Below are 20,461 nucleotides of genomic sequence, written 5' to 3' on the forward strand. Positions count from 1 at the left end.
TCCTTCCCCATCATTTGTATCCACTGCTCACGGTCCTTGTTGACAAATCTCGCTTTTATGTAATTAAAAAATACAGTATCGATCTTTGGAAGGGAGACCACCAAGGATGTCTCTGCAGAGTAAGGCAGTAGAAAACTACCTCTGCTTCCCCCGTGCCTTGAAAGCCCCTTGGTGGGGTCGCCATAAATCGGAAGCTAAGCAGGGTTAGGATCTGGCAGGGAGACCACCAAGGGGGTCTCTGCAGAGGAAGCCAACCACCTCTGCTTCTCCTGTGCCTTGAATGTAGCTGGCCGTACGTTGGCTGCGACTAGACGGCACTTCCACTCGCTGAGCTGATAGGTCTTTCCTCCATCCCTGCCTTTTCCTTCAGTCCCTGCATCTTTCGTTTCTGCTGCGGTACCTTCCTATGGCAACTGCTGTGTTCTGCTGCTGAATTCTGACCTGAATCTGCCAGTGCTTGAAGAATTTAACACCTACGTTGTAAGCATCTTCAGCAAACATTATTTAGGGAGTTAGCTTGGTTGTTTTTATGCACTCTGCACCACCACTGCCACTCTGCCATTCTTAAACCTTTTCCTTCATTGTCTTTATAATGAATTTTCTCCCTTCTGCAGGGGGGTTGGACTAGATGACCCTGGGGGGGGGGTCACTTCCGACTCTATGATTCTAATCCGGACTGGTCCAAATTGACTGGGCCAAACCAGCAGGGCTCAGGGTCTTGTGTCTGGATCTTGGAACAATACTCAGAACAAGGCAAGGGCAGCCCTGGTATAAAAAAAGGAAGCTCACATCAGAAAGCCCAAATGTTGTAAAGTGACAGACTCTTGAACTCGAGGGCATCTAATGAACCTGATGGGCAGTAGGTTCCGGACAGACAAAAGGAAATACCACTGTACACAGAGAGTGATTCAAATGTAGAATTTCCAGCCAGAGGATGTCGTGATGGACATAGGAACAAATAGCTTATAAAGAAGGCCTCTCCGCCCTGTTGCTTGCCATCCAGAGGAACTGGATGGCCCCTGTGTGAGACGGGAGGCTGGACTAGATGGATCCCTGGTCTGATCCAGCACGGCTCTTCTGATGTTCTTATGAAGGCCTTGGTTTCCCTGCCCTGTGGCTGGCCCTGCAGAGGAACTGGCTGGCCCCTGGGGGAGAGGGGAGGCTGGACTGGAGGGCCCCTCCCTGGCCTGACCCAGCAGGGCTCTTCTGAGGGTCTTCTGAGGGGAAGGCCTCGGCCTCTCTGCCCTGTGGCTGGCCCTGCGGAGGAACTGGCTGGCCCCTGGGTGAGACGGGAGGCTGGACTGGAGGGACCCTCCCTGGTCTGACCCAGCAGGGCTCTTCTGAGGGTCTTCTCAGGGGAAGGCCTCGGCCTCCCTGCCCTGTGGCTGGCCCTGCAGAGGAATTGGCTGGCCCCTGGGTGAGACAGGAGGCTGGACCAGATGGACCCTCCCTGGCCTGACCCAGCAGGGCCTTGCTTATGCATGGCCACACGCAAGGACCACTGCAGGCCTACCAGCTCAGTTCCTACCATGATTTGAGCATACATTTTATGACTTTTCTGCCTCCTAATGAAGCATGTATGTGGGTTTGTTATGTACCACCTGCTCCCATGAAGCACATGAGCTGAAACACTCCGCAACCGCATGTGCAAGACATCAGAAATCACCTTTGATAGCGTGTATTCAGCTTTCCAGAGGTGGAAGTACCCATCCAGGGACACGGCACCCAGCTCCTGAAAGAAGAAAAAGAAGAATTGGTTTTTATACCCTGCTTTTCTCTGCCCAAAGGAGTCTTAAAGTGGCTTCCAATCCTCTTCCCTTCCTCTCCCCACAACATACACCCTGTGAGGGAGGAAAGGCCGAGAGAGCCCTGACGGAACTGCTCAGTCAGAACAGCTTTATAAGTGCTGTGGCGAGTCCAAGATCACCCAGCTGGCTGCATGTGGGGGAGTGGGGAATCAACCCTGGCTCACCAGATTACAGTCCTAACCACTACACCAAGCTGCCAGGAGGAAAAGAGAGTTCATCAGCCACAGGGAACATTCTCAGATACAGGAGTGAAATGCCACATCAGCCCTGAATCAGCAGACATCAGCAGACCAATCTGTATCATGGGTCAGGGGCTCCCCCTCACTGGGGGACTTCAAGCAGTGGCTGGACAGATCCTTCTCCTGGGAGCTTGAGACTGATTCTGCCCAGAGCAGGGGGTGGGACTAGATGGCCTTGAGGGTCCCTTCCCACTCTAGGATTCTAGGAGTCTAGTTCAGCAGTGGAATGGGCTGCCTCAGGAGGTGGGGAGCTCCCCCTCACTGGCGGTCTTCAAGCAGCGGCTGGACAGATCCTTCTCCTGGATGCTGGAGGCTGATCCTGCCCTGAGCAGGGGGTGGGACTAGATGGCCTGCATGGCCCCATCCCACTCTAGGATTCTGGGAGTCTAGTTCAGCAGTGGAAGGGGCTGCCTAAGGAGGTGGGGAGCTCCCCCTCACTGGCCGTCTTCATGCAGCGGCTGGACAGATCCTTCTCCTGGATGCTTGAGGCTGATCCTGCACTGAGCAGGGGGTGGGACTAGATGGCCTGCATGGCCCCATCCCACTCTAGGATTCTGGGAGTCTAGTTCAGCAGTGGAAGGGGCTGCCTATGGAGGTGGGGAGCTCCCCCTCACTGGCCTTCTTCAAACAGCGGCTGGACATATCCTTCTCCTGGATGCCTGAGGCCTTAAGCAGGGGGTGGGACTAGTTGGCCTGGATGGCCCCTTCCCACTCTAGGATTGCACACAAATTTTCTGCATTATTATTAGTGATGACGCTGTTACAAATCTTGGTGCTCTACACAACAGCTCCTCTTTGCATCCATAAGTTGTGATCATTTCCCTCTCCCCAGAAGGGAAATGGGTGTACACAAAATGCAGCTTTTCTAGCAGACAGCTACTTTAATTTTCATTTCCACCTCATTCTCCTTCCAACTTCAGTTTCGCACACACTTTCACCCTCCCGTCCGTTTTCTCTGACCTTGTTCCTGTTGTTGAAGGCGAGCGCCCGGACCTTGCAGTTGTCTGGATTGGTGTTCTCCTTGGGGATGTCCTTCAGAGCCTTGTGAGTGATGTGGGCGTACACCGGAACTCGGGACAAGTTGCGTCTAGCGTCGCTCTTGGCCAGGACTTCGTCCGTCACTTCCCACAGCCCCATGGAGCCATCTCGGGAACCTACAGAGAAAATGTGCCCCGGCAAGCATCAGCACACACGCAGCCCCAAGCGAGAACTCACAGGCCTCCAGGAAAGAAAGGCCGGGGGCTCCGTGTTCATTCCTCAAGCCCAAATCTGAACACATCAAACTGACAAATGCTGAATCAGACACAGTCCACAGACATCTCTCTCTCTCGGGACCAGAACGAATGGAATGAAATTAATTCAAAAGAAATTCCGTCTGAACCTCCGGAAGAAGTTCCTGACAGTCAGAGTGGTTCCTCAGTGGAACAGGCTTCCTCGGGAGGTGGTGGGTTCTCCATCTTTGGGCATTTTTAAACAGAGGCTGGAGAGCCATCTGACGGAGAGGCTGGTTCTGTGAAGGCTCAAGGGGGTGGCAGGTGACAGTGGAGGAGCGAGAGGGTTGTGAGTGTCCTGCACAGTGCAGGGGGTTGGACTAGATGACCCAGGAGGTCCCTTCCAACTCTATGATTCTATGATTCTACCATGTCCACAAGATTAGCAGAGCTTTCTGCTTCCTTCCTTTGTTTGAGAAGAGCTCTGCTTTAGGCAGAGAGTCAGATCCATCTTGAATCTTCTCCATGTAACAGCTAAGGTGTAGAGCTCCTGAATGAGCTATAGGAAGCTATGCATTTTCCTGTTTTGTCTTCCAGTTTCCCCTATCCTGTTTAGCGAGTGAACTTGTCTTTTTGTATACAGTACACCTGCCTTGACTGGTCTCATCATTTATACAATAACTCTGCTATTTTTATTACATTAACCCTGCCAGGTATATTTTTTCCCCAACAGGGTTGGACTAGATGACCCAGGAGGTCCCTTCCAACTCTATGATTCTATGAGATCAGTTTTCTTTCCTTCAGCAGCAGCTCCCCAGAGTCTCAGGCAGAGGTCTTCCACATTTATTCCCAACCAATAAATGGCAAACCACCCCTGAAGGTCTCTTCCCCCCAAAACCCCAGTCAGCTGTGACTTGATGGCACGTCCCGCACGCCCCACCACGGAAGACGAGAATGCTGGAGGGGCAAGGGACCCCGAGCGTCAGTGGGCCCGTTTCCCTGGGCTTGCACTATTCAGAATGCGACTTATCCCAAAGTCTAGCCTGAATTAACTGCTTCTGTTGGCCGTTTTGCTGCTGACCTCCATCCGATCTGGGCACCGGGGCTCAAAGGATTACAGGTGTGGCCTACGCCGATATTGCGGAGTCAGCCGGAAGGCTGCTGCTCCTTATAAGAAGATCCGTGGGTGGAAAACCCTCGTGATTAACGTCTCCCAGGTTGGAGGGTGACTGCAGTTATGTTCTGCAAGGTCCTCACATATTTATTAGACCAGGGGTAGTCAAACTGCGGCCCTCCAGATGTCCATGGACTACAATTCCCAGAAGCCCCTGCCAGCATTCGCTGGCAGGGGCTCCTGGGAATTGTAGTCCATGGACATCTGGAGGGCCGCAGTTTGACTACCCCTGCATTAGACCAATGGCAGCGTTCATCTAATTCAGGATCGTCACTGATCATGTAGCTGCAGGTACGATAAAACATAGGAGCCATTCATCACAGAACTCTTCTGCCAGGCGTTTGGTTGAGGCCGGGCTGAAAACCCATATTAGATCGGGTCTCCCCTCCCCCTAGTTCCTGGGCCTGGTATTAGACTAGACGGATGATGGTAATCTGTTCCCGGTTTTCCATCCAGAGCATTATGTTTGTACCCATGCTAGAAACCATGGCTATGAGTCGTTGGGGGGAAGGAATTTTACATTTTATTATCGCTACCTTAGTTGTATAATTCTGGGGCATTAATAACTGTAGTGCAAGATGTTTTACATTGATGTTTTATAGAATGTTTATTGTGAACCGCCACGAGGCAGCTTGCTGGGAGCGGCAGTATACAGATCTAAGTAGCAAATAAATAAACAAACAAACATTACCCGACACAGCCATGATGTCACTGATCCACGCGATAGAAAATATCCAATCTTTGTGTCCATCCTAGAAGGAAACAAGAGAGACCTGAGATGATTCAGACCCTGCTCAGCTTCAGGGATGTGACAAGGTGAGGCTCGACTGGGCTACCCAGGCCAGGGCATTCTCACCCGTTGCGACTGCAAACGGGGAAGCAGCTAAGTTTGTCCGCAGAGCGAAGCAAGGCCTAGAGGCCACGCCTCCGCAGGCCCGGCTCACTTACGTCTCCCACGCACACGGGATCGAGCGTCGGCAGCCGATAAATCGCCAGGCTGTTGGGGTTGTCACCTCCAGTGGCCAGGAGGGTCCTCGAAGGGTTCAGTTCAATGGCGTGGATCCCGCAGCCCTGCTGATTGACCATGTCAGGCTCCCGATCCTTCAGAATGGGGATCTTGGTGATCTGACCAGTCTGGACATCCACCACGAACAACTGAGAGGGGGAGAGAGGGAGGAAGGAGGGAAGAGGCGGGGAGAGGGAGAGAGAAGGAGAGATGGAAAGTGAAGGAGAGAAGGAGAGAGTTGAGAAGGGCAGAGTGAGAAAGGGGGAGAGAGAAGAATAGAAAGAGAGAGGGAGGAAGGGAGAGGGAAAGTGAGGGAGAGAAGGAGAGAAGTCCAGAGGGGGAAAGGGGGAGGGAAGAGGAGAGAGAGAAGTCAAAAACCTGCCAAAACAATTTAGCAAGGACCTTCCCCAGGGCTGAATAGCCAACTTCAAAGAAGACACTGAACAGAGATTTTGGTCAGGCCCGGCCCCTGCAAAATGGAACAGCCATGAGCTATCGCCATGTAGTCGTTATGAGGTTCAAATCTTTCACTCTGCCTCGGGAATCTTGCTGAGCATCTGCCTAGTTTGGAGAAGGTCCCAGGCTCAATCCACGGCATCTCCAGTTAAAGGACCAGGCGGTAGGTGACGGGAAAGGCCCTGAGACCCTGGGGAGACCCACTGCCGGTCTGAGTGCTCAATACTGAATTAGATAGACCGATGATCTGAATCAGTATACGTTCATGTGTTGACCACATGCTCTCAGGCCAACCGACCTCACAGGGTTGTTGTGCAGATAAAACAGAGAGGAGAACAACGCAAGATGTTTTGGGACCCCACTGCAGAGAAAGGTGGGGTAGAAATGCAGTAAATAAATTAAATTCTGATGTCAATTGTCAATCTAGTGAGCTGGGAAATGGCCAGTCTGAACTTCCTCTCCGCCGTTAATTCCCTGTACAGCCTCAGGCCCTGCTGCCACCCGATCACTCCAACCTAGTTTTGAAGCAGCCTGCAAGGATGAGAACAAAATAATGTGCACGAAGCCCTACATGCATACGATTATGGTAAACAACTTCCCATGGACCGTCTGATCCGAGGCCCTTGAAAGGATGCTATAAAGGGAATGTTACCTGCTCTAAATAGTTATGATCCTTCACGCGTACAGAAGGAGCACGGCTTCATCAGTCATTTAATTAGAAGAGCCCTATTAAGTTCTTCACTGTATCCCATATGCGGCCCCCCCCTGTGCCAACAAGCTACCCAAATCACACAGCCAGTAATAATCCCTAAATACATTTAGTCCCCTCTCACACGTACTCTTTGGAGAACACACCAATTATAACCAATTAAAGGCTCAGCTGAAAGAAGAGAAAGTTACACCCCTGCGTAATTCCAGCTGTTAAGTCACCAAAAAAATCCCAAAGACCCCCCCCCTCCCCCAAGCCTTACAAACGCTTCCGGAAGACTTAAGGATGTGAAATCAGATGCCTCTCTTACAATGCATGAGAATCAACCCATGCAAGAAGAACAGAGGGGGAGGGGACTGTACCCCACTTTTTACTGTCCAAAGGAGTCTCAAAGCTGCTTACAATCGCCTTCTCTTTCCTCTCCCCACAACCTGTGAGGGAGGGGAGGCTGAGAAAGCCCTGAGATTACTGAAGAAGGAGAAGAAGAGTTGGTTCTTATATGCCGCTTTTCTCTACCCAAAGGAGTCTCAAAGCGGCTTACAGTCGCCTTCCCTTCCTCTCCCCACAACAGACACCCTGTGAGGTGGGTGAGGCTGAGAGAGCCCTGAGATTACTGAAGAAGGAGAAGAAGGAGTTGGTTCTTATATGCCACTTTTCTCTATCCGAAGGAGTCTCAAAGCGGCTTCCATTCGCCTTCCTTTTTCTCTCCCCACAACAGACACCCTGTGAGGTGGGAGAGGCTGAGAGAGCCCAGATATCACTGAAGAAGAAGAAGAAGAGTTGGTTTCTAGATGTTGCTTTTCTCTACCCAAAGGAGGCTCAAAGCGGCTTACATTTGCCTTCCCTTCCCCTGTGGGGAGGTGAGGCTGAGAGAGCTCTGACAGAACTTGGACGGGCCGAAGGTCACCCAGCTGGCAGCCTGTGTAGGGGGAGTGGGAAATCAAGCCCAGTTCTCCAGATCAGAAGCTGCTGCTCTTAACCTCGACGCCACACTGGCTCCCCACTTCCTCTGGAGGGCAGAACACCTTCTACCGCACACCCCAAGACACCCAACGGAAACCCACATGAATAGGCCACCGATTGTCCTCCTCACTGTGTGGAGATGCACTCGGCATTTCCACTGAAGGCTCCTCAATGCCATGTCTCTAGCCGCGCCTGCTGGGAAAGAAGGAAGTGCCAGGTCAGCCAGCATCCCACGCCACCCAGGAGAACTATTTGGATTCCTTGGTGCCAGCTCAAGAATACGCAAGAGCCGTCTTTCCATGGATGTGAAAAATGCTTCCAGCTCCAAGGAAATAACACATATTTTGGGGGCCTGAGAACCTGAGAAGAGCTCTGTGGGATGAGACCAGTGGTCCATCTGGTCCAGTATATTGTCTTACACCAGGGGTAGTCAAACTGCGGCCCTCCAGATGTCCATGGACTACAATTCCCAGGACCCCTGCCAGCATTCGCTGGCAGCGGGTCCTGGGAATTGTAGTCCATGGACATCTGGAGGGCCACAGTTTGACTACCCCTGTCTTACACTGTAGGCAGCCAGTTACCCTGAAGGGTCAACAACAATGCCTCCATAAGAACATCACGAGCGCCCTGCTGGATCAGACCAGGGGTCCATCTAATCTAGCATCCTGTCTCATTCAGTGGCCAGCCAGTTCCTTGAATCATAGAATCACAGAGTTGGAAGGGACCTCCTGGGTCATCTATTCCAACCCCCTGCACTATGCAGGACACCCATAACCCTATCACTCACCCACTGTCATCTGCCACCCCCTTGAACCTTCACAGCATCAGCCTCTCTTGTCAGATGGCTCTCCAGGCGCTGTTTAAAAATTTCCTCTGGAGCAGGCTTTCACAACCAGGGTTTTATGATGTGGGGTTTCTTGATGACCCTGGAAGGGTTTCCAGAATGGGTGGGAGTTAATTCATTTTTCAATATTTTTTTTTATTTGCTAAACATTTATCAGGTGCTATGGCCATATATGGTCATGTCAACCTGCTCCCCCCCCCCCCCAAATGGCTAATGATAGGCCTATAATGGGTGGGGAGTGGAAGGGCCCTGAGTAAGTGGTGTTCACACCTATACTTCCCAACACATTCTGCATTATTGTGTCACTTGTGGGGTTTCTTGAAGCCTGAAGACTATTTCAGGGGTTTCTCAGTAGTTAAGTATCTTCAAGTATTTAAAAGGCTGCCATACAGAAGATGGAGCAGAGTTGTTCTCTCTTGCCCCAGGGGGACAGACCAGAATGAATGGGATGAAATTAATTCAAAAGAAATTCCGTCTAAACATCCGGAAGAAGTTCCTGACTGTTAGAGCGGTTCCTCAGTGGAACAGGCTTCCTTGGGAGGTGGTGGGTTCTCCATCTTTGGAGATGTTTAAGCAGAGGCTGGAGAGCCATCTGTCGGGGAGGCTGATTCTGTGAAGGCTCAAGGGGGTGGCAGGTGATAGTGAAGGAGCAAGAAGGTTGTGAGTGTCCTGCAACATGCAGGGGGTTGGACTAGATGACCCAGGAGATCCCTTCCAACTCTAGGATTCTATAGCCTATGATTGTCGGCTTGTCTGGCAGCCAGGCAAAAGGTGTCTGGAAGTAGTTTGCCGCTGCCTGGCTCTGCATCATGACCTCTCTGCATCCTTGGTGGCCTCCCATCCAAATACTAACCATGGCTGGCCCTAGCTTAGCTTCCAAAATCTGATGAGACTGGACTCGCCTGCTCCATCTAGGGCAAAGCAAGAGATGTCCAGAGGTGGTTTTGCTATCACCTGCCTCTGCGTGGCCCCCCTGGTCTTCCTCCGTGGTCCCCCACCCAGGTATTAACCAGGGCCGGCCCTGCTTAGCTTCCGAGAACTGACGAGGTCAGCACCCGTAAACTATAACTGCCGTTAACCGCGGCCATCAGGAACAGGGACTTGCTGACTTCACAAAATCCCTCTCCCTGCCTCGGACCTCATCCGTGCCAGGGGCTGCCTCCATTATGCTGCAGACACAATTAGACCCCAACAAAAAAGCCGTTTAAGCATGACTGGGGTGCGTTTTCAGGCAGGGACTTAATTATAACAGGCACATCTGAGTGCTCCCAAGAAACTATTACGGTCGGAGAAGCCCAGGAGGGAGCTTGCATACAGATCTATCCTGTTCCACTGCATTTTCTCCACATCCGGTAAGGAAGAGTCAACAAGAGTCACTTGGCAGGCTGCAGCAGCCTCCGGAACAGATGCCCTCCTCGGCTCCAAAGGAACATCACGAACGAGGCAGCGAGGAAGCCGCGTCGGAGGGGCGCTTCTCAGATGCTGCAAGGTGCGGTCGCATGATAACAGCTCCCCCAAGGCATCCTGCGCTGCTTCTGGGGGGAACACTGCCTCACTTCAGTCATGAAAGATGCAAACTCCCTAGTAAGAACAATTGGGAATCTCGGGGCGGGGGGAATGGGATCACATCTCTGCTCCAAAGCATTAAGAATACAATTTTTAGGATTGGGTTCTGCAAGCCTGCTAACACAAACTGAACAGACTCCCCGAAATATGTCTTTAGCAAGAGTCATGGTGGGCAAGTAATGAAATTGGAGAAATGACTCCTAACAAGGAGGGCTACGTTACCTGTGAAGGTGGTAAAAAACCCAGGTTTAAATCCATACTCCTGGCAATGGAAGCGTGAGGGGTGGCCTTGGGTCGGTCGCATATACTTTGTCCAACCTACCTCGCAGGGTTGCTGGGGAGGACAGGGATGTAAGCTGCTTTGTGTTCCCGTTTGGGAGAAAGGTGGGGCAGAAATCAATTAATTTCTTTTTTATAATGCCAGTGGAAGGATCAAAGCCAGAAAACCTCGTTCTCCTCCTACATGCCTTTCTAGGTTTCATCTGCATGTTCCAGAATCAAGACACCGACACCGCGACCCACACTGGGTCAAACTCGGGCCCCCTTCAGAAAAGCAGAGCAAACGTGTCCCAGCTCTTCCAGCCCAAGTGCAGAGGGAGAGGGGCTCACTGTCCAATCCCCGTTTAATCTCAGCATCTCTCCGCATCCGTTTCAACCTCGGCATCCCTCAACAGTAGAAGAGAGCGAGAGTCCAGGAGCACCTTTGAGACTATCACAAGTTGAGGCAGGCTTCCGTGAGTCACGGCTCACTGCCGGCGAGTGACTCAAAAGCTCCTGCCGGGCCACAAATGTTGTCAATCTTTAAAGTTCCACTGGACTCTTGCTCTTCTTGACTGCTACGGACAGACTCACACATATGATCCATCAACCCTCAACGGACAGTGGCTTGGGGTGCAATTCCGATTCGCCTCCTTGGACAACGCTAGAGAGCTGGAAATTTTGGCTGCCAGAGAATTGCAGGAACTCCCGGGTAAACAATCAGCCCTTATCAGAATCTTATCAGCCAGCAATGCCCTACAGGGGTAGTCAAACTGCGGCCCTCCAGTTGTCCATGGACTACAATTCCCATGAGCCCCTGCCAGCATTCGCTGGCAGGGGCTCCTGGGAATTGTAGTCCATGGACATCTGGAGGGCCGCAGTTTGACTACCCCTGCCCTACGATAAATATAATATAGACAAGTGACTTGTTGGAACACTTGGAAACTTTTATTACGCAGAACGCTTCAAGAGCTCATTTGAAACGTCTTGGCCTGCGATTCCGGAAACAAGACCGAGAGTCCTGAGGCTTCAAAGTTCACCCAGCCAGCTCTGACGTAACAGCCCGCTGGTGGAGAGGATATGGTTAATAAATTGAATATATTATGATAATAAACGCCTGGGCCTGCCTCCTCAATTCCTGCGGAACATAAACGGAGCCAAAACAGAATGTTGTTGAGCTGGAGGGATGTCAAAACAAGCCAGGAAGTGACAACTCATTGTGAGCGCTCAACAAGTCCTTCCGCGGAAGCGGCAAACATCATGAATGCCTGCATGCCAGCCATGCCTAATTTCAAAAACAGCAGAAGACAGCCCAATACAAACACACCATTATACTCCGGGCTTATGTCTATCGAAAAAAAGCTAGTTCTAAGACAGCAAACGGTAAAGACTGGGGAAGGCACTGGCAAACCACCCCGTATTGAGTCTGCCATGAAAACGCTGGAGGGCGTCACCCCAAGGGTCAGACATGACCTGGTGCTTGCACAGGGGAGACCTTTACCTTTAAGACAGCAAGGACTCCTTCTCCTCTACCCAGCGGCCAACTGCCATGGGCCACCTGCTCACCGATTCTACAACTGGCTGGTCAAGCCAATCTGCTCCTTCAGGGTGACTTATCTGGTGCTGGACCAAGCCAGCACCCCAGCAGAATGAAGAGCTCGGTCTCAACACGGGACTCCCTCACTGTGGTGCTTACAGCCGATACATAGAAAGTGTGCGTGGGGGTTGGGTGGGGGGGGGGGGATCGAGCAAATCAGAGACACCTCCTCAAAACTCCAAAAGCAGCTTTAGGGCATTTACTTACTGTGTTGCATTTCGTCCCACACACTACTTGCCGGTGATTCAGCCATTGCGAAGCGAAGACCTTATTCAGGGTCCCGAGATGGAATTCCCGTTCCTTCAGGAGCCCGGGCAGCTGCTGGGCTGCGTACCCGTGCAGGAGGCGGTGGTAGCTGGACTCATTCTGCATCCGCACCTCTCTTCCTTTCAGGTAGCAAACCAGAGACCTCTTGACCGGGGGGAGCCGCTTCCTCTTGTGGACTGAGTGATCCCATCCATACTACGGGGAAAGCATCAACAGGGCATTGCATAGTATCCTGGGACTTACAGCACCTTCTAAAACACGTGTGGTATCGAAATGTCAAATGTCACCCGGCCGGAAGGGGAATATTAATTATTTACAATATTAGGCATCCTGAACTGGGCAAAATGAACACGCCTTTATCGAATGGGGGAACCAGATACGAAATATTTTTATAGCACCCCAAGATTCCCAAGACATGCCCTCTGCTCAGTTTTGAAGCTGGTAGCAGATGAAAAGATTTCCCCCTCTAGAGAACCAAGAAAACACCAGTTTTGCAGAAGAACTGAAGCCGTTTTGGCGATTCCTAGAAAGGCAAAATTCATAAACATCTATTTTAAGCCTGCGGGGTGGATATGCTTTAATGGCATTTGAGCCTCAGTCAGCCCTTCCTCTTAGAAACACGGAGCCAGAAGGGACCCTAAGGGTCAGCTAGACCAACCCCCTGTGAAATGTAGGAAAATCACAGGTACCTCACCCAGTGATCCCTGCTGCATGCCCAGAGGAAGAGAGGGGAGCCTCCAAGATCCCTGGCCCACTCTAACCTAGAGACCAGGCTGGATTCTGGAGATTTTTGGTGGGGGTCATAAAATTGGGGTCACTGTGTGTGGGCAGGTTGTTGTGAGTTCTTGCATTGTGCAGGGGGTTGGACGGGAGGTCCCTTCCAAATCTAGGATTCTATGATTCCAGGAACATCTGTTTCCGATCCCAAAGCAGCTAGTTTAATTTTTAGGTGCCCCTAAAATTCACACTGCACACCTTCAGAAAGCAGCTATAAGAAATCCATTGTATAATCCATAAATAACACGATTTATCTGAAGTGTTTTACAGGTAGGAACCTCATAGTAAAGTCTGCTGACTGTTTGACCTAATACAGCTCTACAATATAACATTTATGATCGCTGCAAGCCACCTCCATTCGGAGCACTCGGAATAAGCACAACTACCTCTTTCTTCAAAGACGTGTAAATTGTGAGAGGGCTAGAGCAGGAAAGCGGGACACAGAGCGGGTTAAAAAGCCAAAATGGGAGAACCAAAATGGGGGTCCACCTTCCGTTATCAGGATAAACCACTGCGCCTGGATTTGAACTGGCTTGGGATTCCCTCAAGCTCCTTAACGGCAATGAAGATCACAGGGGAGAAGCCCGCCTGACTGTCACACCACTCAAAGACGATCGGCTAGTGGGGACGTGAGACAGGGCCTTTCTGGTGGCCGCCCCACAGCACTGAATCAGCCTCCCCAAGGAGGTACCCTCAGTTCCCTCATGTTTCATCTTTAGAAGGAAGCTGGCTTTATTTAGGAACACATGTGGTTAAGCGTAGCTATCCTGAATAGTTATTTTCAATTTGGTTTTAGGCTTGTAATGCATTTCTATTCTATGTATTTTATTCTGGCAATTACCTTTAAGGCCAAATTAGGTCAGGGCCCAGTGTACCTGAGGGACCCCCTCCCTGCCTATGCCCCTCAAAGAGCTTTACGCCCCACCAACCACCAACCGGCTAATGATCCCTGCTACCAACCAGCTAAAGGTCCCTGGCCCTAAATAAGTCCGCCTGGCCTCAACCAGGGCCAGAGCCTTCTCTGTCCTGGCCCCCACCTGGTGGAACGAGCTCCCAGAGGAGATCAGGGCCCTGACAGAACCTAAACAGTTCTGCAGGGCCTGCAAAAGGGCGCTACTCCGCCAGGCATTTGGTTGAGACTGAGAGAAACCAGCAACATCTACAGGGCCCCAATCCCTCCCTCCCTCCCTCCTAAAATATCCACCCACGTGTTCTGCTCTGGAACTGTTTGCAGAGTTTGCACCTGTGTTACAGTTTAACATGAATAACTGTTATGATGGTCAGTTCTTAGTCTGACGAAGGGTGCTTGCCCTCGAAAGCTCACGCCTTGAAAAAATCTTTGTTGGTCTTAAAGATTCTCCTGGACTCTGTTTTTGTTGTTGTTGTTCAGATTGTTTATCATAACAATTTTGTTGTCTAATGCTGGAAAGGGCTGTCATCTCACAGCTGCCTTTTGGTCACCCAGTTGGGCTTTCAAGAGACATTGAGAACTAGTTTGCCCACCTCTACATCACAACCCTGCACTTCTCTGGTGATCTTCTCTCCATTTAACACGGCTACTCATTTGAATTTAACATTAATATTACTGTTGTATGAAAGTTGTTATGAAAACTACGTTCTACGTACCGCTCCTACGTTTTATGTCAACTGCCCTGAGCCTCAAGGGAGGGCAGTATATAAATACATAAATAAACATTTTATTTATGCTCGTAAGCAATCCTGAGCTCCATACATAAGCAAGGTGGCTAATAAACATTTCCAATAACAAATACATAAACGGCGCTATTTCGTATTCTAACATGTTGACTTGGGAGTGGAAGAGGTGAGCAAACATCTCCTCCTCTAGGCAGGGTTGCCAACTGTGGATTGGGAAAGACCTGGATATTTTAAGGGTGGACCCCGAGGAGGGCGGGGCAGGGCGGGGCACAACCCCATGCCTCCCGAAATCCAGGGCAGTAGTTCATTATCCAAGGCAGGGCGGGGAACGGGAGTGGAGTTGTCAGATCCAGGTTGGGAAATGCCTGGAGATGGGGGGTGGGGGGTGGGCAGGGATCTCAGTGGGGCACAATGTTGGGCACCCCCCCTCCAAAGCCTTCAGGGGCCCTGATCCCTGCCGTCGGGAGCTGAACTGTAATCCCGGGGGATCTCCAGTCGCCACCGGGAGGGTGGCAGCCCCACCTGTAGCTTGCAGCAGGGGGATTCGAAGACTTTTAGCCCCCCTCCGCCGCAGGAGGTGCAGAAGGGGGGTCGCGCTCCCGGGTGGGGGGGGGGTCCCCGCGGAGCCCCCCCTGCAAGCCCGGCCGCCCCGCCCTGGGGACCCACCTGCCCCCCGCCGCGGCCCAGCAGGGCCCTCCAGCCGGCCTTCCTCTTGCACGGCGCCCGCAGCATGGAGCCGTTTGCACGGCAGGCGCCGCCCGAGTCGGTTACGGGCTCCGAACCCCGCGGCCACACGAGAACCCGGCGGGCGGCAAGGGCGGGGGCTGCCCGGGAAGCGCTACAGCCGACCCCCCCCCCCGGCTCCCATGCACGGCGCCCGACCCGCATCCGTTCCCACGCACCGGCCTCGACACGCGTGCGCTGCTGGAGGGAGACGCGGCTGCGCTGGGCTCGAGGCGCGTGCACACGTTACGGGGCGCCACCCGGGGACAGGAGACGCGCGGGGCCTGCCGAGGGGGCGCCGAACACGACGCCAAACAATGCAAAGGCAGGGATCGGGACCTGGAGGCAGAAACACGCGTCGGCCCATGCCCACGGCCCAACCACCCGCCCCGCGGCGCTCCTGGCTGCACGGAACCCGCGTCCCGACGTTGCTTGTGGACACGGGCTCGGAGGCGCGTGCGCGGGGCCTGCCACGCGTGTCTGCGGGAAATCTGCCCCCCGGCGCCCCGCGTTTCTTCCCCAAGCCAGCCCTGCGGCGGCTCTTGCCCGCCAAGACGCGAGTTCGCGGCAACGTGTGAACAGGAAGAGGAGGCGACGCGGGCCCCGCGGCCTCGGTGGAGCCTCCCTGGCGAGGGGCAGTGCACCCGCGCGCGCGGGCGGGGTCAGACTAGAGGACCTCGCGGGCTCCCACCTGCTCTCCGCCGGGCCCCGCCGGGGGGGCGGCCGCCCTCCGCTTCCTGCTAACTGTCTTCCTGGCCATGGCGCTGCGGGGCGTCTCGGGCGCGGCCCCGGCCCGGGCCCCGCATGGGGGGCGGGGAGGGCAAGGCAAGGGGCGCACGCGCAAGGGGCGCCCGACGGGGCATGGGCCGCGCGCTCGCCTCCGCCCTCGCTTCCCTGGCTGCGCGGCCGGCCGACCGACCCGGCGCCGCTCACGGCATTTTTGCGCCCGGCGGCGGCGGAAGGAGACGGGCTTGACGGCCGGCGCGCTTTACGGCAGCCCTCCACCCCCGCCGGCTGCGCCACAGCCGCGCGCCGTCGCCTAGCGACGCCCAGGCTCTTCCGGGAGGGCCGCTCCGCCGGCGGGCACACGCCCCTGCCCTGAGCCTCGGCAGGCGATTGGTCGGAGCGTTCGCTATGGAGCCCCCTTCAGGGCCTTCCGGGGAATGTCAGCCGGCGTGCTGAAGGGAGGGAGCCCAAAGTAAATACATCCTTAGTGCTTTGCTTATGGTAGACGGGTGGCCGCGAAGAAGTGTTTTCATTCAGTAAATAAATCCAAGAGAGACAAGCCAGCTTCTCCAGGTCCGGGATCATAATAAATAATAAATATAATAAATAAATAAAGTTACTTAGAACAATTAAGCCACAGGGCCCTTATTGTATTTTAAAATATTTATATCCTGCTATTCTTATGCTTCGAGAGGCTTAGGATGTTATGCACATAAAGATATACAAATGGAAACCCAGTGCAAATATTTATAGTTTAAGCCAATAATGCTCATTCCACATGTAATTCCACGAAAAAAGTAAAGCTGTTCTCGCTACAGTTAATTCTAGCAAAGCCAGAATAATTGTGCTAGATTTGAAAGAGGCCGATTTCCAATTCCTTCTTTGTTTCTAAGTCCTGAATAAGAAACTCGGAACCAAATTCAGCCTCCTTGGATTTAAGAATAGCCACACCTTGGAGTCCATCAAGAATTATGCACTGTGAGCTCTCACGAGTCAAATTTCCAGACACTCCAAAAAGCATACCTCAAAACTCTTGTTGGTCTCTGAGGCCTGCTATTGGCCTAAAATCTAGCTGTAGAAAAAAGCCAGAGTCCAGGAGCACCTACAAGACATCTTAAAAAATTGAGGCAAAGTATAAGCTTTCATGAATCCCTGCGCACTCCCCAGAAATCTTAGGTGCTCCTAAACTCGTTCTCTTTTCTACTGCTACAGACTAACATGGCTACCCATCCTAAACAAATCTAGCGATTTCACTGCAGATCAACACGGCCAACATGATATGGAAAGAAAGATCCTCTTCTATACATACTTGTTCCGTTTTAAGAATCACCTTACATTTGTCTCAGTGGGTCCTTCGGGCTGCTCTGACATGAACACCAACCCTGTTGGTGATTTCTGTTTGGGTGGGCCATCGTGGGGTGGGAGCCCTTCAAGTGACCCTGTTTTGTCACAGTGCCTCTTTTTTGGGTCACTGTGTCCTTGTTTCTTGAATGTACCAAATCTGGGTGTAATGCTGAAGCATATCCTCCAAATGGTACGTATCTGGTTTGTTCCCTCATTCCAGCTTTTTCTGTTTAGGGAGTGCCAGCATCTGGAGGGACCCCCTGGTTTTACAGGCCATTTCCAGACAACCGAGATCAGTTCCCCCGGAGAAAATAGCTGCTTTGGAGGGGGGACTTGTTGGCCTTGGACCCCATAGAGGGGGGACTCATTGGCCTTGGACCCTGTCTTCCCTGGTTCTACCCCAAAATCTCCAAGAGTTCCCACCCTGGATCTGGGAAATCTACCCCCACAGCCCTGCTTCCCATTCCTGACAACTCTATCTAACTCTGATATCCTATCCTTGAAATAGGCAGGGCCTCAATGTGTTGCCTCAATGTCCCCTCCGTGGAGTTCTTGGGATTCCAGAGAGATGCCATCAGAGTCCACCCTATGCCAGATAAGGGAAAGGACATAAAAGTCACACTGCAAGCAAGGCCTGCAAGCCTGCCTGAGCCTTTGGAACCTTTATCACTCCTTCCTGCCCAACTAGGCACCGGTTGCCGATCAAGGGCTCTCTCTTTTCCCTGAACAAAGGCAAATCATCAACCCTGTTTCTGCCTTTTGAGGTTGCCTTCTTAACATTCACAAATCTCTTTTGATTTCCTGCTCCTCCACATGAAGCCAGCTGGATGACCTTGGGCTAATCACAATTCTCTCAGAGCTCTCTCAGGCTCACTGACCTCACAGGGTGTCTGTGGTGAGGAGAGGAAGGGAAGGTGATTGGAAGCTGTTTTGAGACTCCTTCCAGAAATGAAAAAGCAAGGTATCAAAATCAACTCTTATTTTAGGTGGTAATGGACTCAATTTTTGTCTTCCTGCTTCAGACCAACATGGTGACCCACCTGAACCTATCTTTGTAGAATTTGACTAGTATGCAATATTAGGGATGACATACTTTATTTGTTTTATTTATTTATTCTGGGATCTGTATACCGCCGCTCCCAGAAAGCTGGCTTGTGGCGGTTCACGACGATATTATAAAACAGTATACAATATAAAACGATTTTTTTTTGTTAAGTGTGAAGTTGTGTCCGACCCATCACGACCCCATGGACAATGATCCTCCAGGCCTTCCTGTCCTCTACTATTCCCCGGAGTCCATTTAAATTTGCACCGACTGCTTCAGTAACTCCATCCAGCCACCTCATTCTCTGTCGTCCCCTTCTTCTTTTGCCCTCAATCGCTCCCAGCATTAGGCTCTTCTCCAGGAAGTCCTTCCTTCTCATGAGGTGGCCAAAGTATTTGAGTTTCATCTTCAGGATCTGGCCTTCTAAGGAGCAGTCCGGGCTGATCTCCTGACTCTAAAACGATACAACCCCATTAATAACAACTAAACAATTCCCCAGCAACAGAGAAAAACAGCGATACAAAATTAAAAAAAATCCTCTCCACGAAATGAACTGTTGGAGTCGGTCAGAGTAACAAAATAGATAACAATAAAATGAATATCAGGGGGCCATCCTCCAAGGACTCTGGCACTGTCTAGCACGGCACACTGGCGCCTGGGGGCCAAGCGGGGGACCGATCTTATACCCTGGGATCCTCCACCCGGCCTCAACCAAACGCTGGGCAGAAGAGCTCTGTTTTGCAGGCCCTGCAGAACTCAGAGAGTCCTGACAGAACCTGCCGCTCCTCCAGGAGCTCGTTCCACCAGGTAGGGGCCAGGACCAAAAAGGCCGTGAGGCCAGGGATCATCAGCACATTCATACCCACAGAGGTATGAGATTCAGACCTGCAGGGGGCATAAGGAGGTAGGCGGTCACGTAGGTATGTAGCACTTTAGCTTTCAGTCACTTTCCAGAGCCTATGAAAATGAAATGCAAAGGAACTAGAAGTCACTTGGATAACCTCTTCTTTGCATGCAGAAGGTTCCAGGTTCAATTTCTGGCAAATCCCAGAAGTAGAAGATACGAACATCCCAAAACCTTGAAAAGCCGCTGAGTACTGAGTGGACAGTACTGGCCTGGAGGGACCACTGGTCTGGTTTGTGTGTTCATGGGTGTTCAACACCCTGAGCAGGTGTGTGTCTGTGTGTGTGTGTTACTCTTGTAACTCTCCTGCCACTGGGTAATTCCACTGAGGCTCCCCTGGAACTGCTGACGTGCAAATCCGTAAAGAATATCCCATTGCTCGAATTCCCAGAAATGCAAGAGGGATTTCGAAAGTGGAAAACGGGAAGAACTCCAGACGTGAAGTGGATGGACTCAATCCAGGAAGCGCATGCGCAGGCCGAGAGGCTCATGGGAATTGTAGTCCACGGACACCGGGAGAGCCATAGGGGAGGGAGGTTATCAGTCTCGCAGTTCAATTCCGGTTCTCAAAACCACGAGGGGAATAAAAACGTTAGAGTTAAAGATTAATTAAGGACTGTGCTAAACACTCTCCCTATGCGGCAGATCGGCCGCAAATCTTCACAATGCGGCTTCCCAATTTCCTGATAACTGACTCTCCCCTTGAGGACTCCCAGTTCACCGTCCGAGGAAGTGCGCGTGCGCACCAAAGCTGCGCCCCCGAACGAAACTTGGTTGGTCCCCTCCGGCCACGCACATGGCAGCCGCCACCCTCCTGCGACGCAGAACCCGAAGTGTCGCTCGGCCCCCCGCTCCCCTTGGCCCGCCCCGCCCCGCCCCGCCCGCCTTCTTTTTCCGCGTCGCGTGACCGGCGCCGTGACGTCGCACGTCGCCCTTAGCCGAGGGGGCGGGGCCGTGTGAGGCAGGCAGACAAGATGGCGTCGCCCCGTTGCCGAGGGGAGTCCGGGGCGGGGAGGCGGGCCGCGGCAGGCCGGGTCTCCTAGTGCGGAGAGGCCGGAGGAGCGCGGCGAGCGGCGGGGGACGAGGCGGGGACGCCGCGGGGTGAGCGACGGAGAGAAGGGGGGGGGTGACGCGCCCCCTTCAGCCCTGCGGGAGGGGGGGTCTCTTGCGCATGCGCGCTTCCGCCGG

The 20,461-nt window shown here is 52.6% G+C and overlaps 2 protein-coding genes across 3 annotated transcripts in view; one reads left to right on the forward strand and one right to left on the reverse strand.

Annotated features, from left to right (window-relative positions):
* DCAF12 (DDB1 and CUL4 associated factor 12) overlaps positions 1 to 16,255 on the reverse strand; it is a 24,542-nt gene extending 8,287 nt beyond the window's left edge. Inside the window, exons 1-6 of one of the 2 annotated variants that reach the window (XM_077346556.1) lie at positions 15,946 to 16,255; positions 12,039 to 12,293; positions 5,381 to 5,587; positions 5,124 to 5,184; positions 3,008 to 3,201; positions 1,667 to 1,732 (exon numbers count right to left, since the gene is read on the reverse strand). In XM_077346556.1, the coding sequence (XP_077202671.1) occupies positions 1,667 to 1,732; positions 3,008 to 3,201; positions 5,124 to 5,184; positions 5,381 to 5,587; positions 12,039 to 12,293; positions 15,946 to 16,014 (852 nt within the window). In that variant the 5' untranslated portion in view covers positions 16,015 to 16,255. Of the gene's footprint in view, positions 1 to 1,666; positions 1,733 to 3,007; positions 3,202 to 5,123; positions 5,185 to 5,380; positions 5,588 to 12,038; positions 12,294 to 15,197; positions 15,435 to 15,945 lie in introns of those variants that run through there. The other variant, XM_077346555.1, reaches the window with a different exon arrangement.
* A 3,969-nt stretch (positions 16,256 to 20,224) lies between these two features.
* The window catches only part of UBAP1 (ubiquitin associated protein 1), a 30,562-nt gene continuing 30,325 nt past the window's right edge, over positions 20,225 to 20,461 (forward strand). Inside the window, exon 1 of the mRNA XM_077346557.1 lies at positions 20,225 to 20,374. The gene's annotated coding sequence lies outside the window, so the exon portion shown is untranslated. The remainder of the gene's footprint in view (positions 20,375 to 20,461) is intronic.

The sequence above is a fragment of the Paroedura picta genome, chromosome 7 (genome assembly GCF_049243985.1).
Source record: "Paroedura picta isolate Pp20150507F chromosome 7, Ppicta_v3.0, whole genome shotgun sequence".
In the NCBI taxonomy this organism is placed as follows: Eukaryota; Metazoa; Chordata; class Lepidosauria; order Squamata; family Gekkonidae; genus Paroedura; species Paroedura picta.